Genomic DNA, 26,182 nt, shown 5'->3' with positions numbered 1-26,182 from the left:
GAGAGAGTGTGTGTATGTAACATATATTCTCTTCCAAGTATCTATCACTTAAAAAGCCACATGTTAAAATCCTTACTCGTGTCTCATACAAAAAAATGGCATGCGAATGGCCCACGGATTGTGATATACTTTTAAGTAGCTGTTATAAATTTTAGAAAGAGTCTCTCTCTCTCTCTCTCTCTCTATATATATATATATATATATATATATATATATAGTGGACGTCCACTAAGTTTCTTACCCATTGATGATCACTTGATTGAGCTGCTTTGTGGATGATCCGCTCCGTTGAACTTGATCTACATATTCTAAAACCCCAACACACCAAATTTGGGTTGAATCCGTCATGGTTCCTTGGTGTATGTTTATCCGTATGTTTAATTTAGACTATATGAGATGATACTTCCCGAGGTTCAAATGAATGACTATTTAATTTCTTGTGGATATTTACATTTCATGTTTTGGGTAGATAGGTGCAAAAACATGGCTATGATATCAATAAAAATCTTGTCATGCCTCGGTTCTAAAAATTATATAAATTAGAACGTAACTAGGAAGACGATACGACCTTACGATTACATTCATGTCTCTAGATCATCATGTACACAGATATATAACAAGAAAGCTACACAACATAGTATGTAACTAAGATAGCAAAAGGAAGATATGGTTATAAATAAAGAGATCTTCAGATATACAAATTTCAACTACCTCTATCCACAATAAAAAAAGAGTAAGAAATATACCATTGGCTGAAAAGGCCACAAGTGGCTCAATGGAAAGTCTTAAACAAATAAACTACCTAAACAACTGAAACTGAAGCTGAAGAAAATTATAATATGGAACGGTGATCACTATTGTTGGGCCTACTCCTCAAAATACTCTTAATCCTACGAAGAAAGAGCAGTCCCTGAGTCCTAGTGTGTGAAAATCCCAGGGGAGTTTCAAGCATGCAAAGTGAAAAAATTGTGCATGTGTAAGTGTATTTAATAGATCTAAAAGAAGAGATGAAAACTAAATTAAAAATGACAAAGTTAAAGATTCTAACTATATGTATCAAGAAAACACTACCACATATTACCCCCAGCACTTCATTGAAAGTACTCTAGAGGGGGAGGGGTGAATAGGCTAATTGCTAATCTAATCCGATTTTGATGCCAAATTAAAACTTATAAAGCAATTTTCCTAACAATATGATATAAAATAAAATATGCAAGGATAAGCAAGAGACAATAGGCTATGTAAACAATAAGTACAGGATATAAAGAGAAATAGTACGCAAATGACAATTGCAAATACACGATATGATCACGGAGTTCAGTCAACCCTCGACCTACGTCTCCACTCCTCACCTCGAGGAGATCTCCACTATATCTCAAATACTACACAATAACAGTTTCCAAGTTCACTGATAACTTTTACAACTCACAGAATGTCAATCACACAAGCTACACTTCTCTAAGTGTTAGACTACTCATGTCACATTCCTCAAGTGTTTAGAATTACAACCTCTCACTAGGATTTACAACTAACCCACTCCTCTTAAAATTAACACTGGTCTTTCCCAACCACTCTTCTGAGTATCCTTGTGTATTACAATGTGTTTAACAATAAGTTCGAATAAATGATTTGTTCTCCAAGACAAATAAGAATGAAATGTAAAGCTCTCTCAATGAAACACTCACACAACCCGATTATACTAAGGGCCTGTTCGTTTGGCCAAAAAAACTGGGAAATCAAACTTTAGGAAACCTATTTCCTATTATAATTACTTTGAAGTTGTTTGGTTGGTTAAAAAAAAGGAAATTATAGAATAGGAGATGAGATGAGATGAGTTGTCACCTTATTATTGGATGATGTGAGTGATTTTTTTAAAAACTTGTTTTGAGGTTGTTTGGTTGGTTAAAAAAATAAGGAAATGAATTGGAGGTATATTATTGGATGATGTTTTGAGGTTGTTTGTGTTTGGTTCGTTTTTAAAAATAAGAAAATAGATGAGATGAGATGAGTTGGAGGTATATTATTGGATGATGTGACATGTACTTAAGGAAATTAATTTCTTGTTTTTTTTTTGAGGAAATGGGTGGAAAGGAATGTTTAATGAGATGAGATGAGTTGTCACAATATTATTGGATGATGTGTGTGATTTTTAAAAATGAGATGTGATGAGTTGGATGATGTGACATATTTCTTGTGTTTGGTTTATTTTTAAAGGTAAGAAAGGAGATGAAATAAGATGAGTTGGAGGATAAAAATAATATTTTATTGGATGTTGTGGGTGAGTTTTAGGGATGGAAATGGATAAAAATATTATTTTATTGATTTCCTTGTACCGATTTCCTTTTCTTGGTTTTTAGGAAACCAACCAAACAGCCCCTAAATGTGAAATACTTAACCTCAAGTGGTTGTGTGTGTAAACAATGAGTAAAACAAAATCAAACTCACATCAATCTAGTATAAATATATGAGAATCAAATTATTATTTAGCTAGAGGAAGAGTTTAGAAAACTTCTCCAAAACAAAGAGAGTTAGAGAATTGAGGATGAACGCCTCAAATACGAAATTGAGATCTTTCTCTTTGTGAAACTCTTTCCACATAAACAAACACATTTAAACTTTCTCAAAACTCTTGAAGCAGACTTGCAAAAACTCTGTTATACTTCCATAGTCCTTTCACAAATAAGTCTTGAGGGCTATTCATAGCCTCTCAACCAAAATAAAACAAATCAGCTAAAAACTAGCTGTTACTAGAAAAAGAGCAAATCAGTCGTCTAATTGATTTTTTTGGTCTACTGATCAACTAGCCATTATAGTAATGGAAACATGTTTCAGCCGACTGGAAAAGAATTGGTCGGTCGACTGAAAATACCATTCGATCGACTGACACTAGTGGTCGGTCGACTGATCGACTGACAAAACTAATGCTATAAAAACTACTTCTGGCAAGTCTAGGGCTGAGCACGGTTCGGTTCGGGTCGGTTTTTACCAAATTTTGAACAACCGATCCGAACCGCATATAATTCAAAACCGAATCGAACCGTTGCAAGTCGGTTCGATGCGGTTCAGTTCGGTTTTTCGGTTCTAACTTCATTTTCAGAATGATTTAAACAGTAGACTTGCCAAATACTACAAATAGAATATATCGTGATGGGTAAGGGATCCCATGAATATTAAATAGTAGTATTTCAGGGGTTGCCAACTTAATTTGGAAAAACAAGAGGGGAAAAAAGGAACAAAATCATCATCCATGAAAACATATATACCAGAAAACAAATTAAGGATCGTTATCAAAGCACAAACTCAGAAATCATAAGAGAATATGAGTGCATAAATGAACAGGAAACTGATAGGCCGATATCTCAACTTACTAGCTGTTGTATCCAAGGAAATAAATCAAAATTAAAGAATAATCGCAGTTAGAAGGTTGAAGAAGAGCAAAAGATAAAGTTTATACCTCGGCCTCAGTGACGACGACGGGTGCGGGTGTCCCCCCAAAGCCGGAGACAGATCCTGAGCCTGAGGAGATGTTTCGGCCTCGGCCATGAAGACTGCGGAAGTGAAGAAGAGGAAGAGGAAGTGAGAGAGGTGGACCGTGGAACTAAGGACTGAGGAGTGAGAGAGAGTGAGAGAGAGTGAGAGAGAGTGAGAGAGAGGAATTGAGGAGGCGACTGGGAAAGTGGGAAGGGAAGTTTAGGCGTTTAGGGTTTGAGAGTCTGAGACTGTCTTTAGGAACGAGTCGGGTTTGAGAAGAATAAGTATTTAGATCATAGGGTATTCTGTCGGTTCGGGTCGGTTCGGGTTAAAAAATTTTCAACCCGCCCCGAACCGCCCTACTCTTTAAACCGATCGGTTCGGGTCGGTTCGGGTCGGTTCGGGTCGGTTCGGTCGGTTTTTTCGGTTTGGACCGAACTGTGCTCAGACCTAGGAAAGTCGACTAAAAAGTTTCATCGGTCGACTGAAAAACTGTTCGGTCGACTGATCCAAGCATTTAGTCGACTGAAAAACTCATACAGCGCAAATACTTGAATTTTGCTAAAAATTTAATTTTCTAAATTCGATTTAAAATAGCAAACAATTCCAAAAATAGTAAAAAATGGGAAAATGTTTATACATATGAAAATAAACATGTTAGAAGAGAAATTTCTAAAATAGCATTTCTCATTTGTGAAAACTCACTATTTTACAAAAAAATGGTCAAAAATACGAGTTTGTTGAACACTTGATTTTGATGAAACTATTTCAAAAAAGTTTTGAGATACTTTTAAATGGATTAATAGACTTTAGAAAAGATGTAAAACAATATAATTAAGTCAATAATCTAAAAACATGATATATTCCCATATATATATAATACGATAAACCGAAATAACGTGTACATGTATGGTTTGAGCTTTAAGTATAAACACATAAAGTAAAAACCTAAAAACACTATACCCAAGCAAATAATCTTCGTTAATCTTGATCTTGGTAGTGAGGATGAAGCGATAGTGTGTCTTTGACTTGAATGATATCACGCTTCATTTCAATTTCCTCCAACCTCATGAATATCATCGTTAAAGCTCAAGTTCATCCAACCTCCAACTAGACACTTGTCTAGGACACCTAGCAAGCAAACAAAAATACTAGGAGGTGGTGTTAGGAATTGTTTGTTAATCATCAAAACCAGATTAGACAATAGGCTCATAAACATGAGACCTAACATTCATGTTTTATTATATGTTATTTGAGTTAGAGAAGAATATTTTTATGTATATAAGTCAGTGTTCCCGTAAACCATTTTCGGAACATGGCTTTAAGTAAAGTATTAGCCATGGGCCCATACATAATTTAGGATATTAGGTATGTGCATAAATTCACTTATATAAATTTTATATTCTCCGACAATCCCCCTCTATTAAAACCTACATTTTATGCATTTATTAAAATGTCTATCCATGAAATGTTATGCATTAACCACGGCTTTACTGTGGAACAACTTCCGTAAATAGCCATCGACTACTTTTCATATGATAGGTTCGTCCCAGATGCTCTGCAATGCCTATGACGTGGGTCTAATCTCACACATACCGTCAAAGTTATGATATGTAGAGCACATCATGTACTCATTTGTAAGGATGGAGGCAGCTCTAGTCGGTATTGTCACCTCTCATACTCTTTCTAATATCTCGAATGGACTGATAAAATAGGGGCTAAGCTTTCTACGCCTGCCAAATCTAATAATCCTCTAGTAGAGACATCCTCAAGAAGACATGCTTTCCAATCTGAAACTGTAGTAGTCTTCTTTTAGCATCAACCATGCTCTTTTGCCTATCTTAAGAGACTTAAGGTGACCCCGTGTCATCTTTATCTTCTCTACTATCTACACTATCATCTCATGTCCTAACAGACGTTTCTCTCTCCGCAAGTCATCCTAATGGGTAGGAGATCTACAGTTCCTCCCAAATAGAGCCTTATAAGACACCATATGGATGCTCGCGTGGTAGTTGTTATTTTAAGAAAACTCTACCAAGTGTAATACTATCTCAAGTATCGACACATCTTCTTTCTATTTCAATGAATAGAAGCACTAAACTGTGTGCTCCTCCATCAACTCTCTCCTGATATCACCCTTAGGCACACATAGTCTACCATGGAAATGCAAAGATCCATCCTCATATACTTGTAGATAAGTCATCTCTTCAGACTCCACATGTGTCTTGAATTTCTTGTACCGAGCATCCTCTAACTAGATAGCCTTACTCCAATCTACTAAGGTCAACTATAACTACAAGCTTATCAATTGTCTCCTTGCTCTAGTAGAATAATATCCATATTCATCCTCCAGAACTTAGCTAACACCTCTGGCTATCTAGTAAGCCTCATCGCCACTAGTTTTCTGCTCAAAGGATTGGGGACCACATTTACCCATCCTCAGTGATATTGCAAATCAAGACCGTAATCTGCTATAAGCTCTAACCATCTTCGTTGCCTCATATTAAGATTCTTATGTGTGAAGATGTTGTTAGACCCTAGAGAGGGGGGGGGGGGGGAGGGTCTTATGCTAATCTAATCCGATTTTATGCCAATTAAAACTAATAACAAGTTATCCTAGCAAGTATGAAATACAACAATATATATGAACCAGGATAAGCAATATAAACAACAAGATATATCCTAACAAAGAGATATAGGCAATGTATGTGCAAGGATATATAAACTAACACAAAGGTGATATAATTAAACTACAAATGTGATAGTGCAAAATAAACAATGTAAACACATAATATGATCACGGAGTTCGGACATTCCGTCCTACGTCTCCGCTCCCCACTCTCGGGGAGAAATCTACTATCACAACCGGGTTTTCTACGTTCACCCGAATAACGTTTACACCTCACACTCGATTTTCTAGCTAACCGAAAACTTTAAAATCACCACTCTTGCAATCCCACTCTATACCCTCTCAAGTGTTGAACTAGACGTGTCTCCCTCAAGTGCTCGGTTACAACCTCTCCCTAGGTTCGTCAACCGACGCCACTCCTCTTAGGATGATCCCCGACTCTCGCCACACATTTCTCTCGGTGTACAAGTGTATTACAAAGTGAATCTCACAATAAGGCTCAATACAATAAATTTTTGTTCTCTACTATGGATGAGAACACAATGAAAGCTCACACTCAATTGTTACAACTCTCACCAACCCAAAATATATTATGAATGTAAATACAATAAGCTCAAGTGGGTGTGTGTAACAATGAGATAAAATCAAATCTAACTCAAATAGCAAACTAGCAATAATAAGAATATGAAAATCAATAATAAAATTACTAGAGAAAAGAGTTAGAAAACTTCTTAATAGATCAAGAGGTAGAAGGAGAATAGTTGGATGCTCAAACACCAATAGATGATCTCCTCAAGCCCTTGTGAAATTGATTTCTCAAACTCAAACTTCCAAATGCTTAAAAGGATCTTAAACACACTTAAACCAAACTAAAACCCTTGTTAAAACTCTTTTAAACTTGGTTAAAAACTCTCTTAGATGATAGAAAATAGTTATGACAAAGGGGTATATATAGGCTTGAAGAAACCAACCCCAAAAACCCCAAAAAACCATTAAAAAACAAAAATCAGCAACTAGTCGTTACTGTGTAATGGTCGGCTGCTACAGTAACTTTGGTCGACCGGTGCGGTCGACCGTGAGCCATATTTAAAGCTGAGTAACGTCCAGAGAGTTTGGCGGTCGACCGTACCGGTCGACCGTGGGTACTGTAGCAATGCATTTCAGTTTTGTAAAATCAATTAAAAATAGTAAAACAGCTCCAAAAAATATAAAATTTTGTGAGAAGGTTATAGACATGTACAATAACATGTTAGAGAAAGAATTTATGAAAAATAATTTCCCAGTTGAGAGAAATAAATGTTTGAACACAGATTTACAGTTTCTAAAAAACTGCTGACATACACGATTTTGTAAAATCAATTGGGCATAGTAAATCAACTCCAAAAATAGTAAACTTTTGAGAGAAATTTCTAAACATGTAGATAAATATGTAAAAGAAAGAATTTCTTGAATACCACTTCTCATTTATGAAAACTCATCTGTTTTGTAAAACATGCACGAACATATGCACGAACAAAAACATGATTTTGTAAATTTCATTAAACATAATAAATCAATTCCAAACTTGATGAAACTTTGCGAAATGTTTATAAACATGAAAACAAACATGTTAGAAAAAGAATTTCTCAAATTGAATTTCCATTTGTGAAAAATCATGTATTTTGCAAGTGTGTCCAAAGCATGAAAACTCAAAACCATGCATGTATATATATAACTATATATATATATAGAAACCAAATACGTGTGTGTATATGATATTGAGCTTAAGGTACTTAACACACATAATATAAAATCTAAACTAGATTACCCAAGCTTGATCTTGATCTTCATTGTAGCTCAACTTGGTACACATGCGGATGAAGCTTGAACTTGATCTTTAACTTTGAATTGTGTAGGCTTCACTCCACTATTCCGCCAACCTCCATTGGATATGATCGTTGAAGCTCTATTCCATCCATCCTCCAACTACGTTGTTTGTCTACAATACATAGGAATGCACAAACACTAGACAAACAACATTAGTAATAAATTGTTTGTTAAACATCATCAAAACAAGAAGGCCAACAATCTCCCCCTTTTTGATGATGACAAACAATTTACAAAAAAATACGAGTTTGAACTCAATAGTATACCAGGTTCAACCATGTACAACCAAATTCAGGGAATTCTCATTCAAATACATACACAAGATCAGATTCAAGTCATCAACCGAAGAAAAAATTCGGCTATATACATGAGTTCAATCATATACAAATTCAGTCATATACAAAGCTCAAACCATATGCAAGTGCAAATTCAAGCCAGTTCTTCGGCCATCATTAAAACCGATGGATACACTAGGAGACCAATGGAGTTGCGGGTTTCAACTAATTTTAGGTATCTTAGAGGGCAACCCTTGAACAAAAGTTGGAATGGTTCGAAAGACAGTGCAGCATTGAGACGGTCTCCAGATGTTCGTGAACCTAATCTAACTGACGTAAAGGGTAAGGGAAAATCCATTTCTTGGGCGATCCAGGCTAAATTTAATGTCCAGAGAAGGGAGGGATTAAGCTCATCCTCTAGGAATTCATTAGACCAAAAGAGCATGAGTGCAGTTTTAACTCACCTTTCAAGAGCCAACAAAACAATCAAAAGCAGAATTGCATGTCGAACAAAGGCAAATTATCTTCAAAGCATTCAATATATAATCAGCATGGTAGAAAAGATAGTGCAGGAGATTCATCTTCTACAAAGAACAAGGCTTTTAATAGACTCTCTGGAAACTCCATGAACACAATCAACCAAGAAATTTCGGCCAACACAAGCCATGCTCACACAATCAACAAAAATTTCGGCCATGAACAAACCCAATCCAAAATTTTCGGTTTTCTCCTAAAATTAAAGAGTTGGGGACTGCAACATCAAGCCATAAACACAACCAAAGCAAAAATTCGGCCATTACCCAAAGATCAACCAAGTTTCAGTTCTCTTCCCCAAATTTTAAGAATTAGGGCTTCAACCATCAAAATCCATGGGTTCAAAATCAAGAAATCAAAACCGAAATCAAAGCCATGATGAGAAGCTTACCCGAGTTTCAAGAAGGTTGGAGTTTGAAGAAGAAGAAAATCTCAAAATTTCCAAAGCCCTAGTTTGTTTGTGAAGAGAAGAAAATTTCGGCCAAGCTCCAAACCTCTCAAGAGCCTTTTGTCCTTAGCAAGGTTGAGGGATTTGGAAGTTCTTAAAGGAAAAGAGTTTCTGTAGTAGAGGAGTTCTTGAAGAGATGAAGCTTGGGGAAGGAGCTGGAACCGAAATTTGTAGAAGAACAAGGAGTTGGAACCGAACAGGAAAGAAAGGGGGGTTTTTGATCCCCTGCGCCTTCATCCGACTCGCGTTTCGCGGGTTGGAATTGTCCGACCTGCGGGCACGCAGGTCGGATCAATCCGACCCGCGGGCACGCGAGTCGGATCAATCCGACCCGCGGGCACACGGGTCGGATCCATCTGACCCGTGTGAACGCGGGTCAGACTCTTATTGGACCCGTTTTGCTATATTTCGCCTGATTTTGTCCGTTTTCGAAACGTTCGGAGTTCAACCCCGGATAATTTCACGGCATTTTTGCTCATATTGAAAATGTTCAGAATTCAATTTCGTCTCCCGAATGATTTGGCGGTATTTTCACTCAGATTTGGAATTTTCGGAGTTCAATTCCGTCTCCCAAGTAATTTCGAGATATTTTCGCCTATTATCGGAATATTCGAAATCCAAACTCCAATTGGCAAACACGAGTCTAAACTATTTCCCATTTTGACAGGAAGTTCCTGGAGAATATTACATATAATAATTCTTAAGGATAACCTGGCAACCTCCGACGGGTACATGAGGTTAAACTGATTCCCGAAACTCCCAGGAGTACACGAGTATAAACTGGTTCTCCTCAGGTTAATGCGAAACCCTAAGGTCAACGTCGGTCAACGCGTGGCCCTAGGTCAACGCCAGTCAACGCGTTGCGATAAAGAGTCAACGCCGATCAATTCGGAAAGTCTACTCACCGAAAGTCAACTCAACGACACATCAACAAAAATCTATTCACCAAATTCGGTTCAAAGCTTCAATAACGGTCAGACGATAAACGCAGTACCGGGAAAATCTTAGCTATCCGATAAAACACAGAATATGCTAAGATATGGAGAAGTCAAGAATCGAAATCATCAGTAGGTCCCTTAACACTGACTGAAGGTGGGGATCCATCATATCCAAAGCATTTCAGACTCCTCCATAAAAGAATGAGGCTGAAACACTTTAGAGGGGGTATCTGTAGGCGTCTAAAATTGCCTATGAGAGCCCGCACGAAACTCGAAACAATGAATTGGCGAGACAAGAAGACTCACCTAAGCAGCTCGTGCGCGCCGGTCAACGCGCGTACATCAAATCAGCTCGTGCGCGCCGGTCAACGCGTGTACGTCAAATCAGCTCGTGCATGCGCGTCAACTGCTGCGTACTTCAAATCAACCTGCGCACGCCAATTAGTCTGCACGCATCGCATCAACACAAGCTTATATTAATTAAAGCGGCCGCATTCGAACGTATCGCGTTCTTTGCGGCGAAGCCCATACAAGTCAACAAATCGGCCAAACACGCGGAAAGAGAAAATCCCGAAGAAAGGGAACATAACAAGAACGAGTCGCCCAAACTGCGCGAACACGCAAGACCGGATTCAACCCGACCTGCCACAAGCGCAGGTCGCGATCATACCCGACCTGCCACAACGGCATGCTCGGATCTGACCCGCACCTGCCACAAGTGCAGGCTCGCGATCCATCGACTCTGCAACAAGTGCAGGTCGGATTCTGATCCGACCCGCCCCACAAGTGCCAGGTTCGGCATCTGCATCCGACCCGGCAAAAAGTGCGGGTCGGATCAATCCGACACGCACAAGTGCAGGTCGGATCAATCGCCGACCTGCTCACAAGCGCAGGTCGGACTGATCCGACCGGCGCAAGCGCAAGTACGGAACCCGAAACGCGTTTTGACGGTTTTGATGTTGTTTTCACAGGATTTATCTGTTCCAGGGGTTCCTAACTGACTTGATATCATCCCCAAAGGTGGTTAGGCTGTTGTTAACTGATGATAGAGCCAAATCACTTGTTCTCATCCAAAATAACCGCATCCGGGGCCTATAAATACGAGCCAAAGGCCTCCATTTTCGGGATCTGGAATTTTACCAAGAGGACGAGGTGCTGCTGGATTGGAGAGTCAAGGAGCACGAAATTTCAGCAAAGGCGAACGAGATCCCGGCGAACTTCGGCCCAAAGAAGAAGCTCATTCGAAGGATCTGAAGCCCGTACGTCCGTTCCTTGAGATTAGGCTTTGTCTTAATCTCGAGAAGAGCCCTGATTTCGCTTCGTCGATTTCAGGACTTCAAGCAAATACCCCCTTGGTGAGGTAGAAGCTCTGCCTAATTTTCCATCAACCGGACCTGATTCGCGGTCGTCCACGGATTAACCCCGGCACCGGCAAAGAACCCACGCAAGCAGGAGCCGATAAACGGATCTTGTGTTTATTTTCAAGAAAGTTGTAATCTTTTGTTCTTTTGTTATTTGAATTCATTTGTAACGCTTAAAGTTTAATGAAATCAATGACTAAGGTAACTTTCGACGAAAACATGAATGACTTAGCACATGATGCGAGTACATATGACAAGAATATTGAAGAATGGCCAAAAAGATGAGGAGCTAATGGAAGTCTACGATTTGAAGTTGAACTTAAAGATGCAGCCAATGTTGGTAATGTATATCTTCATTAGCATTTTAATACACAATCTCATTGCTTAGTAATATTCAAAGATCATGATAATGGTAACATGCCTTGTGAATGCTTTAAAGCTTATTCAACCTATCAAGGACAAGTACCCAGGTGTTACTTATGTTGATCTATTCCAGTTAGCAAGTGCTACAGCTGTGGAGGTCTACTTTCCTTTTCTTTTTAAATGTCTATTCATTATATTAACTTAGGATCAAAGTTCAGAATTGTTAGTTATTCATAATTGAGTTATTATTATTTCTCAGGAGGCTGGCGGCCCCAAGATTCCCATGAAGTATGGAAGAGTAGATGTTACTGGACTTGAGCAATGTCCAGAAGAGAGGAAACTTCCTGGTGTGATGCTAAACTACATTAAGTGTTATGTGCATTTGGTTTTTATTTTCTTCATATATTTGCCTCTTGATAGTTGACCCACTGATTTTCCAAGTTTTTCACCATTGACATAGTGATCACCAGGAAAAAAAATATATTCCTAAATCAGCTGACTTTTTTTTCCTTCTTCTGATTGGTGCATTTTGTTGACATATGCTTTTCCCATAAGTGCATTGTTGTTAGTTGTTTTTAATGTAGTTTCATAAACTTTACTTCATTATTTACTTGAGGAAACAGTTGTCACAACCTACACTTGAAAAAATGATCATTTTTCTCCTGAAATAATTAAAGAAATAAATCAATATTACTGGTACTTTTTTAGCCATGTTTCTTAAAATTAATATGATAATATGGGAAAATCAATAAAAAAACAGTCACTTAAATTACATATTTTCACATGTATTTAATTGAACTATTTTTTTTTATTTTTTTATTTTTTGTCTAATAAACTTCAATATTGCATATGCTTTATTGTTTAAGCTATGGAATACAGTTGATGTGCTTTAAAATTTGTCCCCATGCATCTGATATTGTAACAAAAAAATCAGCAACTGCATACCTGTAATCTTGATTGCAAATTGAATTTCATTTTCACTTATATCTTTAACACCTTTTCACTAAAAACTTCGTTTTAGGATTCGTACACCCACTATTATAATGGATAATTGATACAATAAAATGCTTATGCTTAATGGACGAGCATGAATCTAATTAAAATTGAGGAAGGATAACTTCGCATAAATTTCGTCTTCCAGATCTCATCCCATTATAATGTAAACACATGAAAGAAGTGATATGGTATATGCAATTTATGCTGGTCCAGGTGATTGGATAATGCTTTTTCTTGTTTAACACTCTGACTTTGTGCTTCTCTATCTTATATAGCTCAGGCTTCATTTCAAATTAATAATTCACTTTTTTACTTTCCAATTAGATGCTGGACCACCTTCACATGCTTAACATTTACAAAATGTATTCTACAGAACGGGACTTAATGACCAGGTTCACACTTGCATCAAAATTGATGCTAATGTTATATGAATCTCTTTAACATTTTGTAGGTTATAGATTGTTTGACATGCATGAAATGTATTTTGTTGCTTCAGGAAATAGTTGCACTATCCGGTGCACCTTATAGATTGTTTGACATGCATGAAATGTATTTTGTTGCTTCAGGAAATAGTTGCACTATCCGGTGCACCTACACTTGGAAGGTCTAGACCAGAACGTTATTTTGTTGCTTCAGGAAATAGTTGCACTATCCGGTGCACCTACACTTGGAAGGTCTAGACCAGAACGTAGTGGTTGGGGAAAACCAGAAACAAAATATACGGTATTTATATAAAATGAGTATTGACACTACATATCATTTATGTATTCCTTTTGTAAGTAATAATAGTGAAGGATTGCTCGAGTTGTTTCATTTTGTAAGTAATAATAGTGAAGGATTGCAGTAGTTGGGGAAAAAACTCCTGAGCAGGTATGTGTCACATTTATTGCTAAACTTTTTTCATCCAAGCTAATATAATTAATTTATCATAATAACGCGTCTTCCTTAGTAATGATCCTTTGCATATCATTTTAAATCTATCATATTTAACTGACTGAGATTTTATTTTTCCAATTAGGTTGTCCGCATATGGAAATATTTTTTGCTTATTGAGACAAAATTAATTTCATGCATGTTATGTTGTGCCGTGATGCAAATGTACTGCTATGCAAACATGCTTGTGTTTGTACAGACTTGTCAGTTAGTTTTCATTCCAAGTTATTATCTTACCGTAGTTGTTTGCCCAGATTAGCCTTGCAATATCTCTGTTGAGCAACAATTCCTTATTTCTGGATTATCATTGAAATCCTTTTACAATGTTTTTCTTATGGGTAAAGTGCATGTGATTTATGTGAGATTGCTAGGAATTCAGTTTACCAAACTGGCTTTTCACATGCTATTAAGGTATGTGAAGCTCAAATTGCTTCACGGCTTAACTACTATGTGCTATTGATATTGATATAAATTTTCTTGAAGTTATAGTACTTAACACCAAATTGTTAGAGAAAATTACCATTATGACTTTATGAATGCTAGCTCTGGCAATCTTTCTATCCAGTTCACTGGTGATAATTACAAATTCTTTATTAATGTGCATATCCTCCCAATAGTACTATCACTTTGGAACTATGTTCAGAGTGGTTTTCTTAGACATAATAATATTGATCATATATCAACTGTTTAAATAATTCGAATCTTCTTTTGTAATGAATGGTTCCTAAAATTATTGAACAGCCAACATCCAATACTCTTGAGAGAAAACGTTAATAGATAATGCTACTACTGTGAATTCTAGAATGTTATCTTGATTCACAATTCAGTAAACATACATGCCATTCAGTTTCATCATTAAGTATAAAGTGCTTATCTCAGTCAAGCCCCTTAATCCTTTTCCATACACACTTCAGATTTGGTTCAAGTAATTTCAGATTAGGTTGACCCATCACATTAGGTTGACCCATTAATGGCTCCGGTATTTAGATTAGGTTCCATGAAACCTGCTGTGGTGGGTTGAGATTGTCAGTATATCCTCTCTGTAATTTGTTGACAGGGAAAACTACTTTGCTTTGTTATGTTTATTTCTTTGCACGAGTTCAAAGCTTAACATGCATCCATTTACATCAGTAGGATGATTCCTTTGTTTCACACTTTGAGTACCATAAGCAACCTATTACATTAATAGAATGGAGCACACACGAAGCATCCATTTTGGTTGTCTCATCTGTAGGTAATCAGTTGACGAAAGTTATTTTCTTTACCATCAACTACATAGAAGGCAAAAAAGCAAAAATGTCATGGAACTTACTTTTTTTAGTAGTCCTATCTAAATCGTGTTTGTTTTATATTTCCAGAATATGGGACCTCTCATTGGAAAGAGATGAGGATGAAGAGGCTGAATTTAAAGCAAAGATAAAAGAACTACCTCAGCTCCTTTTCGTTCATCAGGTTTGTTCCTATTCCAGTTGTCCGGATAAATTACAAAAGTTCTACTATAATTTGTAGAGATAACAAAATATCTCCCTAAGGTTTAGAAGTGACATTTAACACCTGGTCTTCAACTTTTAGTCAAACAATCATCAATTTTTGATAAAATAATCAACTTTCGTTGCGATAATCATATAATCATTTATATAATCATTTGGATGTATTTGTCATGTTCTATTAGTATATACTTTTTTTATATCCTAATAATTAACATGGTCAAATTGAAACAAAGGGGTCAAATTAAGAGAGATTAGCTAACTACAATCTTGTTTGGCTTGTTCGAAACTCTTAGCTTGGGACTCAGCTGCATCATCAGAGATGAGAGCTTCTAAGAGAAGACTCTTCACCTCCTAAGCACCATAAGGAAATCTTGGCCTCGTGTAGGCATTGAGAAGTGCAAGACTCGATTGCTTCAATAGCTTGGAGAAAGCACTCCAACAAATATCATCATTCCTCTGTGTTTCTTCCCACATCATGAGTCTTGACTCAAATCTTTCTAACACCCTTGACCCAAAAACTTTAGCAACCGATGATTCTTGATGCATGATATTAGGCCATGCCTCTATTCCACTGCGACAATGTCTGTCCCACATCAGATACAGAAGAATTTGCTTGATGCAAATATAGTGTGTTATTCCCACACACTTTAATTATAAAAATCATGCATGCTACTATATAATCCCTCCACGATTATATCTCATGAAACAAACAAAACATAATATCTCAATCATCAAGACACTGTAAAAGAGCCTCGGGTTACATATACAACTGGACAAAGAAGCTATGAAGTGAGTCATCCAACTTTTCCTCTCATCTCCTGCGGACCACAAAATTACCGCCTTGACTTAATCAATCTCTTCTGCTTCTCCAACTTTTCCTCTCATCTCCTGCGGACCACAAAATTACCGCCTTGACTTAATCAATCTCTTCTGCTTAACTGAACATTACTCTGGTCATCAACTAAACTTGCTAAATACTAATGACTTTATGTGTAGGTCTGTTCAATTTACAGGCCTTGCCACACTTGGTGTTTTATATACAATCGTGAGCTAGACTCGCTCATGTATTGTGAGCTGCCTTTCTTGGTCAATATCTTTAATTGCATTTTTCTCGACTTACCTTGTCGGGTCATAGGTATATTATTTCTCCTTTTGAAGATATCATAGTCCCCCTCTTCACAGTTTCTTTTGTTAAAATTGATGAGCTTACTTGCGTAATAGATGTCTGTGGAAATACATTTTGCCAAATAAATCTAACATTGCAAGAGACCCAAAAGAATATGAGCAACCCCACATATGTTCTTGCCAAACCTACATTTACATCAAAAAGTTCTCTATATAACTGTTAGATTTATCTTATTCCTTGTATATGTATGTGATTAAGGAGAAACTAATATAAATTTGTTATTTTGTGTGTGTGTGTGTGTGTGTGTGTGTGTGTGTGTGTGTGTGTGTGTGTGTGTGTGTGTGTGTGTGTGTGTGTGTGTGTGTGTGTGTGTGTGTGTGTGTGTGTGTGTGTGTGTGTGTGTGTGTGTGTGTGTGTGTGTGTGTGTGTGTGTGTGTGTGTGTGTGTGTGTGTGTGTGTGTGTGTGTGTGTGTGTGTGTGTGTGTGTGTGTGTGTGTGTGTGTGTGTGTGTGTGTGTGTGTGTGTGTGTGTGTGTGTGTGTGTGTGTGTGTGTGTGTGTGTGTGTGTGTGTGTGTGTGTGTGTGTGTGTGTGTGTGTGTGTGTGTGTGTGTGTGTGTGTGTGTGTGTGTGTGTGTGTGTGTAGTATTTGCTTGAGTTGCCTATTGAATCTTTATTTTACGGTTTGACCGTAAAATTCCTATTCTTTTTCTTTTTAAATTTTTTTGGGAAATTTTATTTACAGTTTCAGGTGTTGTTTGTTGGTATCTATTTGTAGTTCACTGAAAAAGATATTTTAGCTTACAACTTGAGTAAACTTTACAGTTTTGTTCTTGGAGCTGCTGAATGGTATTGATAAGAGTATTAGATGTGTTTATCTAATGTTTGAATGTGTTGATTTCATTTTCTTGTTGTGTTTGCATATGTTTTGAGTATCCAAGAGTATTTCGAGATTTGCAGCAAAGGGTGTTCACCTATTGGTATTTGGATGTGTTGACATTCTTTGATTATATCTGATGATTGTTCTCCCATTTACATTTCAAATCCCCTACCCTTAGACAAAGTTTAATGAGTGTTTTGGAATTTATATGGGATTGTGAAATTTTCATGCGTGAATATATGTACTCACATATTACGTATTGTAAAGGCTTAGTCAAGCTTCGAATGCCATGAGCTTGGACTTACATCCACGTCATCAAACATTACTACTATGTATATTTTTGTGACGATATTTGATTAATCAATCACGTTATAGATGTAACCAGTGTACTATCGCCCAAACAATTAATAAATGTAATTTCATTGTTCAAATGTTGAATGTTTAGATTATGCCTATATATTTGATCCATTACTTACATTCCATAATTTAATAACAAATCTTTATAAATAAAATTTTAAATTTTAAATAAATAATAAAAATTTTACCACGTGCATTGCACGTGCAATCCAACCAGTATATATATGTGTGGAAAAATGAATCTAATGTGACACCCTAGGCTCCAACCTAAGGACGCGGCTTAAAATCACATCATTCCATAATTTTTTTGCTAATTACACACTAGATAACCTGAACAAGCAACATATCAACATTTTTCTACATTAAACTAGCTTTAGATATATATATGAACTTAGATCAAGTTTGAATTTCCTTTAAATGAGGAGTAGAACTTGCTAAATATTCAGATACCGGACCATATATACCTGAGCACTTTGAGATATAAAATCAATGGAAGACTGTACAAACTACAAATTAAGTTGCAACTATTCATGACGATACTGTTTTCAGAATTTTATATATATACATTAAATACGATCTAAGCTCTTGTTTGGCAATTCTTTAAAATGGGGCTAGGTTTGACCAAAGCCTCATTTTGAGAAAAAATATGTTTGGGTAAAACTTCTTTTAATGCCAAAATTGGCCCCTAAAACTACTTTTGTTTTGGTTCACCTCTCCTCAGACCAAAATCAGGTTAGTTTAGAATTGGCCCAGAATGAGTCCGGGATTAGTTTTAGGATGTTTGTCAAACACACCCTTAAGTAAAACTCTCTCTTAGCAAAACCATAAAGCAAAACTTTCTTCCAATTATTCTTGTTTCTCATTTTACTCTATTCTCTCTCCAAAGTTTTGTGAAACCACCCACAAAACTTTGGGGATTTTCTCACAAAATATATGTATATTACATATATATGTTTGTATCTCATCCTTTCTCAAAAAAGCACTACAAATATGACACGTGCAAATGCATGTGATGAAAAATAAATCACTTTTATGTTCTTTAAATTTCATAAACAATGAGAAAATAATTTTCATTTTATTTGAAGAGAGAGAATATTCAATAGCAGCCTTGGAAAGAGAGGAAAATATAGTTTTTGAGGAATTATCATTTTTTAACTTGATATTCTCTTTCATCCCATAATTTTCTCACCTACACACTATTCTCTTTGTATGGTAGTATCGACAGTAGTTTATTAACGTATAACCTCATTTTTCAAATTTAAAGATATTTATTGTTATTAAAGGTTCATCAATTTCTCTTTTCTATCTTTTAACCCAAAGGTAATGGATATGTGATTGTGTAGGCTCCATTCTTATTTTATGACATGAGATAACTTAGAATGTTCTAGAAGAAAGAAAGAGCAAAAAGAAAAATTAGAAAGGAAAAAAAAAATCTTCCTTATAAAATTATCATGTTACCCTCTAGATCAACTACAATGGAAAGAAGAAAATTTCACTTCGTTCTTTGGCATTTTCTCTAAATTATAAAGCACACAGCCTCTTTGTGCAAATCACTTCAAAGCTCAGGGGGGTTCTTGTGAAATTTACCCTTTTCTCGCAGCAGTTAGATTCAGGAGCGGGTCGGATCCTATAGAATTCGTTTCGGGTACGCGCGTTGAGATCAGAACCGAATACTAAACCCGATTTAAATGTTCGATCTAGTCGGGTACTTCCTCAATCCGCCCGTTGAAATCCCCAAAACCCTAAATTATCGCTCCTTGTTCCTCAATAAAATTAGGGTTTCAAATTTAACTGCTCTCCTCTCTATTATCGAAGTGCCCTTGCTCCAAGGTTTGCTTCTCATTATGATCTCTCTATTGTGAAATTTACCCTAATTTCTTTGAATATTTTGAATATTTTTAATGGAAATTTAGGAAATTTCTGAGAAATGAAGAGGGGAGCAGATGATGATGCTTCAGCTCCTGTTCCGAAAATGGTGAGGCTCACAAATTCTTTTGAACTTTATGATAGATTTATTTATTGTTAGGTTTCTTTTTATCGAACTTGATGTTTGCTAATTAACCCCAATTCTATAACATCGAGCTAAAATGCCCCAAAATTAAGTCGTTGGTATTTGAACAGTGGTAGAATTTGGGGCAAACCTGCAAAGATGGTTAATTTGTGGATATATAGGTAAATAACCCTGTTTTACTTTTTTGAACTTTTATTTTTGAAATGTGGTTATGTGCAGAAATTCACGCCGAAAAAACCACCGAGGAAGCTAACAAAAAAAGTTGCGAGCAAAAAGTACTTTCTTGTCGCATATTGCAGTCATCTTCATTAGATTAATTTCTTTTAGTTTGCTTTAGAACTTATAGTGTATCTTGAGCTTTGTGTAGGGCACCAGAAGACAATCGCATTAATAAGGAGTTGCTAGCGAGGCTCAACAATGCAAAGGTAATTGATCATTTGCATCTTCATGTGAATTTTGATTCTAATGGCTTATTCTGATGGAGGGTTGCTTGGCAGAATGAAAACAGTTTCGGGAGGAAGCCTAAGGACGAGAGAAAATGTAAGTGTGAACATAATTGTCTGTATTTATACATGTCTGTGATGTTGTTTATATTTGCTATGTTTAGGAACAAAATTATTTGACGATTTAATAACCTATGCTCATCCTTTTTTTTTTGAAGCAATGAAGCTAATATTATAAATTGCAACTCTTTAGGGTGTCTCTAACCGGTTGTCAAGCAGTAAACACTAAAACATGTTCAAGTTTTGGCGATGATTTGTATGAATTTGTTCCACTTGAAATGTCACATCTGTGTGGTTCTAGGCAGTGTAACCTGTGCTTGTTTCTTTGATGAATTCTGTGTTTTACTATAATATATTTTTTGGCACCAAACCCCTGATTCTCAAACATATAAATGATATAGTTTGTCTTAATTTCATATCCACTTCTCTCATCATATTCTATTAGTGCTCTTTTATTCATTATCATTGAATACCCATGAAACTGATGGGGGGAAATGTTGGAGAAATAGGAAACGCCAAGTTTTATCATCTATTCAATGACTATACAACTATCAGTGCTATGTTCAGAATGAGTGCTGAAATGAGAATTTTGAGATGGATGCAATTCTTGATATTGCTTTTCTCATAACTGGATGAAGCCTTTAGCTGTCCTAATAGTTCTGCAATAATATATTCTTGATAGACAGTTCCTTTTCCCCCCTCCCTCCCTTGTGATTGCAGCTGCCCCTGTTCAAGTTGCCTTTGGACATGGAAGCTCATCACTCGCCAGGTCGTTTGGCAATCCTAGAAGTTCAGTTACAACGTTGAATATTTCTAAAAGTGAAGTTGCTGAAAACATTCATGAAGGTCAATCCTAGAAGTTCAGTTACAACGTTGAATATTTCTAAAAGTGAAGTTGCTGAAAACATTCATGAAGGTACACCTTTGATTTCTTATCCTTCGTCTCTGTATTTCTAAAAGTGAAGTTGCTGAAAACATTCATGAAGGTACACCTTTGATTTCTTATCCTTCGTCTCTGACGTTTCCTTTTATTCTCTTGTAATTGTTTTCTCTTCTTTCTACAGATGATTCTGTTATGTCAATACCAACAGTAAAGGAATATGTTGAGCCATGGGTGAGTGAGTGCAGAACCTTACCACTTCCTTTTCATATACCCTTCCAAAATGTAGGCATGATTTTGTTTTTGATGGTTGTTCATGTAGGACTATGCTCATTCTGATTATCCTCTCACACTTCCATTGAGGAGGCCATATTCGGGAGACCCTGGTATAAATGATAACTATGTGGCTTTTTTAGGTAATCTCTGAAAGGACCATAAATCAAATTGCACGTTGTTTGCTTCAGAAATTCTCGACAAAGAGGAATTTGGTGAGGACTCAACCAGTAGAGATAATATGCCCGTTTCCCCTGCTGAAGATCTTGGTCTAAAGGTTCACATCTCTCATATGCAGAACTTCTCCTAAATGTAAATTATGAAATTCCTTACTCTATCAAGGCATGTCTTTCATTCCTTCATGGCAAAATAATTAGAAACAGGTTTTCATCAGGACACCAATGTTTCTTATCGGGTTTCTTAATATCATATATGTAAGGCTGCAATTTTTCATTTCCTATCATGCCAAATAGTTAGCTAAGTTACCTTCTACATGGATTCATAGAATATGTCATATATGTAATGATGAAAGAAAATTGATATTTTATGTTCCAGAAACTATGAATGAGGATTATCTAAATCTTATTGATGTAGATGAAGTTTAATCATCCGAAACTTCTACAGATATTCATGAAGCATGGTTCACTTCTATATTATACAATCGGAAATATATTTACTTACTAGAATATCACAGTCATAGAAGGACCTAATAATCTATTTAATATTGATATTTGACAGGGAACAAGCACAAATCCTCCGATGTTCCTTTTCCAGTTACCCACAGCTCTTCCATTGGCTAAACCAGGCACTGCTACTACAGAGAGCACAAGGAGAGGCAGTAGGCCAACTGGATGCACTTTGAAGGACCTCCCATCAGGCGGTATAGGAAAAATGTTGGTATACAAGAGTGGAAAGATTAAGATGAAGTTTGGAGATGCGCTCTTTGATGTAAGTAAAACAAAGAATCCAGTTTCCCTCTGATTATTACTTGTTAATAGGGAAGTTTGGAGATGCGCTCTTTGATATGTAAGTAAAACAAAGAATCCAGTTTCCCTCTGATTATTACTTGTTAACAGGGTTTACTGTGGATAAACCCCCTGTACTATCGCCCAATTGCAGATATACACCCTGTAGTTCTATTGTTGCAGATAGAACATCTAATTGAACTTTTTGACTCTTTTACCCTCGAAAGAGAAACTTGTTTTTTTACAAATTGACCTCCTAGGGGTAAAAGATAAAAATAAAATTTTAAAAAAATCACTTAGGGACTCTATCCGCAATTGGTCTATAGTACAAGGGGTCTATCTGGCAAAACAGCACTACAGGGGGTCTATCCACAAATGATACTGAAACTGATACTGATAGTTCAACCTTGCACAGGTTTCAGTTGGGGAGAATTTTAGCTCTGCCCAAGATGCTGCAGTGATCAATGTCAAAGAAAAGCACTGTTGTGTTCTATCCGATGTCCCCAAGAGTGTGGTGGTAACCCCAGACGTCGATTTTCTCTTAGACTCTATCAAAAATTCGTGATCGGTTTTACTAATAAAAAAAATTGTGCATTCTGATTGTAATCTTTATTTAGAACAACTCCGCGAGAGTTTTGAGCGGACACGTATCCGTTGTATATATCAATTAGAGTGTGGAGAGTTTAACTATGTAAAATTTGATATGATGTAAATGAATTTGACATGTTTCTGATGGTTTTACGTAGCAATATCATAAAATGTACATGTTGGTTGTATATTATGTTTCTTCATTCTTAATCAAATTGCATTCAATAATTGTCATGCTTTTCCCTTAGATAAAAATACCCCAATAGTTCTAGGGTACTAAATTTACAGGAAAAAAATGGAATAACATTCGAAGTTGACAGGTTCTTCTGCTCTTTGCCAAAATTTGAAATTTGTATATCCCTGAAAAACTTTACTGAACTCTAGAAAACTATGCAGAAGGCTGAAGCTGATGGCGGTAGACTACTGAAGAATTATCGATCAAATTTACCTCGGTAGATCTGTACCAATCCCAATACTGCAAATCTGGAACAGAAATTAGTACTGCAGGTAATTCTTCTTTAAATTCAGGTAGTTTTCATTTGGATATAAACAAGGACATTAATTAGTGGATAAAAATGGTGTAATAGTACTTTAAAACCTTAATTTGCTTACACCAAGGGCGCAGCCTTTTGCTTCCAGTTAGACCCTGGCTTCGTGTTCACAAGCGATCTGACACTAAATATTATGGAGATAAAGAACCACACCTTGCTCTGCATTAATGGAAATGCACTTAAAATTGGTTAAGAGGCAAATTGTAATACTCCACTAAAATGAAAACTGAAAACTTAGCAAATTGTACATGCTTCGTCTAACAATCAATGAAACACCAAATAGTATTCTACATGTATGAAGGGCCAAGCAAACTTCAATCCAAATTGAACATGCTTCGTCTAACAATCAATGAAACGGCAAATAGTATCCTACATGTATGAAGGGCCAATCCTAGGAGAATCAAAACGTCATTATAGAAGATCTATTTCAAGAAGAGATCAAGATCAGTAATCAATAATCAATTACATGGAGCATGTAGCCGGAGATTGCCAAGACGACCGCGCTTAAAAAGTTGCACATAAGCTGGGCAACTGACTCTTTCCTCGCCTCTCTCTCCTCTCTTATGGATTTTTTTTTTTTTTTTTTTTGAATCTTATTGAGCTATTTATATCTACTTATGATCACTGATAATTCCAAAACAATTTTTTCAAAGGTAATAATATTTTTTAATCTGTCACATTAATATGTATTCTTTACCACTCGTATCATTGTCCATATCTCATAGATCTATATAAATAAACCTTAGTACATCAGTTGGACTGATCCTTGTGATTTTAGATTCGGTGTTCTGCTAACTTATATCATTTAAATTGTATAATGAATATGACCACCTACACTTTTGATTGTTTCTGGACGGCTGGACCTATATAAGTAGCTCGGAACCTAAAATTCCAAAACACACGAAAAATCCAAGAAATTTAGAAATTCTTCCATTGACTTGAGACTCCTGCACTGGAGAAGATATAGACTAACGCTTTAATGGTTAGCTCTCCTCAATTCACGAGGGATAGGGTTGTTCTTTCCTGTTTAACTTTTTCACTGCCTGCGAAGCCAGGGTGAAAGAGGAGGGTTGCGTCAGGTGGCCAACGTGCGGCGTAAATCTAGTCAGACCTCTGTGAATATGAATCCTCGAAGAAGAGTGGGATTCATGTAGCCGCCCCCAAAAACTCAGGATAAAGCTTTGTCGTTGTTAGGGGTGTTATCTGAGGTTTATCCTTCTAAAAAGTGTCAACCCCAAGAGATAACTTTAGTGCAATTGTTGGTATAGATAGGGTTTTTCTTCGCAATTTACCCAAAAGACAATTGGAAAAATTAAGAATTTACCTGGGGATGATATATATTTCCTCTGAAGTGAGATCCTGCAGTTACCATCCAAAGTGGCACAAAGCATCCAGGTGCAAATAAGCCCTTCAAAAACTAAAGGAGTGTTTGTACGAGCTAGGAATGCTGTGGAAGCTGCAAGGCTAATTCCCCCCTTGTACAAAAATACAGTGACAAATGCGCCTTGCTCTATTTTCTCAGCGTCACGCCCAAATAATAGACGGGGACAGAATAATTAATCTAGTTCGGCCTAGAATCAAATTAGGACGGTATACAAGTTTGAGCTTTTATTTTGACATTTTTCACTAAAGGGGTTTTTTATACTATTGGAAAGTAAAGTTGGGCTAGCGGTTTAAGTGGATAGGAGCACTCGTTTACTAAACTTTTTATCCATTCATTATGCTTTGAGATTTGTGCTACACATTAATGCTATCTTTGATATTTGTGTCTTCATTTATATTATATGCTAGCACAAATCTCAATGCAAAAATCAATGGATAAAAAAGTTGGTAGACAAAAGGCTCCTATATATCCAATTAAGTTTATAAGAGTTTTACTCTATATATATTCTTCTATTGTTATAGGTTAATGTCAGCATAGGGCGTACTTGGATTCAAGGGTAGTGTTTGAGAGGAGAGAATATCAGTCTTTGTCCATCCAAAAAAATCGTAAGGAGAGTGTTTTGGAGGAGCACAAGATGATGACCATATATTTGAGGTTGAGAGATAGAGAGAGACGAGAAATGAGCGATTCCTCTTGTATTAAATGTCATGGACCGTCAACCCCACAGAATACTTACTTCCTCCTAAACGGGACTTATGCATGTATACGTCTACATCCTTGATAATAGAAAAAATAGTACAATCGTCAGACCTCATATAACTGTAGGCGTACATAAAATTTGGTTTGCAGGCTTATTTTACCGCCCTCTCTCTCCCTCTCTCATCATTTTAACTCTCCACAAACTGCGCTGATTTCATCAGCATCTGCGATATCCTGACCGCCCCCAGCAACCTCTCGGGCAGCTCCTCCTCGCTCTGCGCCTCCACGACGAACCCCAGATCCACCCTCACCTCCTCCACGAACCCTAACGCCAGCGACACCGCCGCGCCGCCGCGCTCGCGATCTCCGAGCTCCCAATATCCACGTCCACCTCCAGGTAACCGTCCCCCCTGTAGTAACTGCACTCGAGAGCTTTGCCCAGAACGCACGCTGCGTATTTCCCCACGGTCTTCCGTACGATCCACGGCCCCTTCAGGACCCTGTTCACGATCTTGAACCTGGAGTTCCTGAAGGCGTCGCTGCCGTCGATGAAGCGGTGCAGCAGCGAGTTGGGCTTTATGGGCTCCTGGGCCGCGAAGTAGAAGACGGACGAGTAGGACCTCCTCTTGCCGCCGGGAATCTGGAGATTGATCGCGAGGAGAAA

At 36.9% G+C, this 26,182-nt stretch overlaps 1 protein-coding gene and 1 pseudogene across 3 annotated transcripts; both read left to right on the top strand.

Moving 5' to 3' along the window:
• LOC109821893 overlaps positions 1-17,283 on the top strand; it is a 29,878-nt pseudogene extending 12,595 nt beyond the window's left edge.
• Positions 19,367-23,033, top strand: LOC109822498 (DNA-directed RNA polymerase III subunit RPC4-like). Of its 3 annotated transcripts, XM_020388705.1 has the most exons (12): positions 19,367-19,494; positions 19,578-19,639; positions 19,895-19,950; positions 20,043-20,100; positions 20,173-20,215; positions 20,899-20,968; positions 21,039-21,094; positions 21,243-21,292; positions 21,381-21,444; positions 21,523-21,608; positions 22,070-22,279; positions 22,712-23,033. In XM_020388705.1, exons 2-12 carry the CDS (start codon positions 19,592-19,594, stop codon positions 22,859-22,861), a joined length of 891 nt encoding a protein of 296 aa, XP_020244294.1. In that variant the 5' UTR covers positions 19,367-19,494; positions 19,578-19,591; the 3' UTR covers positions 22,862-23,033. The 3 variants fall into 3 exon arrangements, with proteins under 3 accessions (XP_020244294.1, XP_020244295.1, XP_020244292.1); XM_020388706.1 differs by lacking the exon at positions 21,039-21,094 and having other exon boundaries at positions 20,899-21,024; positions 22,070-22,357; positions 22,712-22,807; XM_020388703.1 differs by lacking the exon at positions 21,039-21,094 and having other exon boundaries at positions 19,368-19,494; positions 20,899-21,024.

Source organism: Asparagus officinalis, chromosome 8 (assembly GCF_001876935.1).
Source record: "Asparagus officinalis chromosome 8, Aspof.V1, whole genome shotgun sequence".
NCBI classification, from domain to species: Eukaryota; Viridiplantae; Streptophyta; class Magnoliopsida; order Asparagales; family Asparagaceae; genus Asparagus; species Asparagus officinalis.
This window is presented reverse-complemented; position numbering and strand designations above follow the sequence as displayed.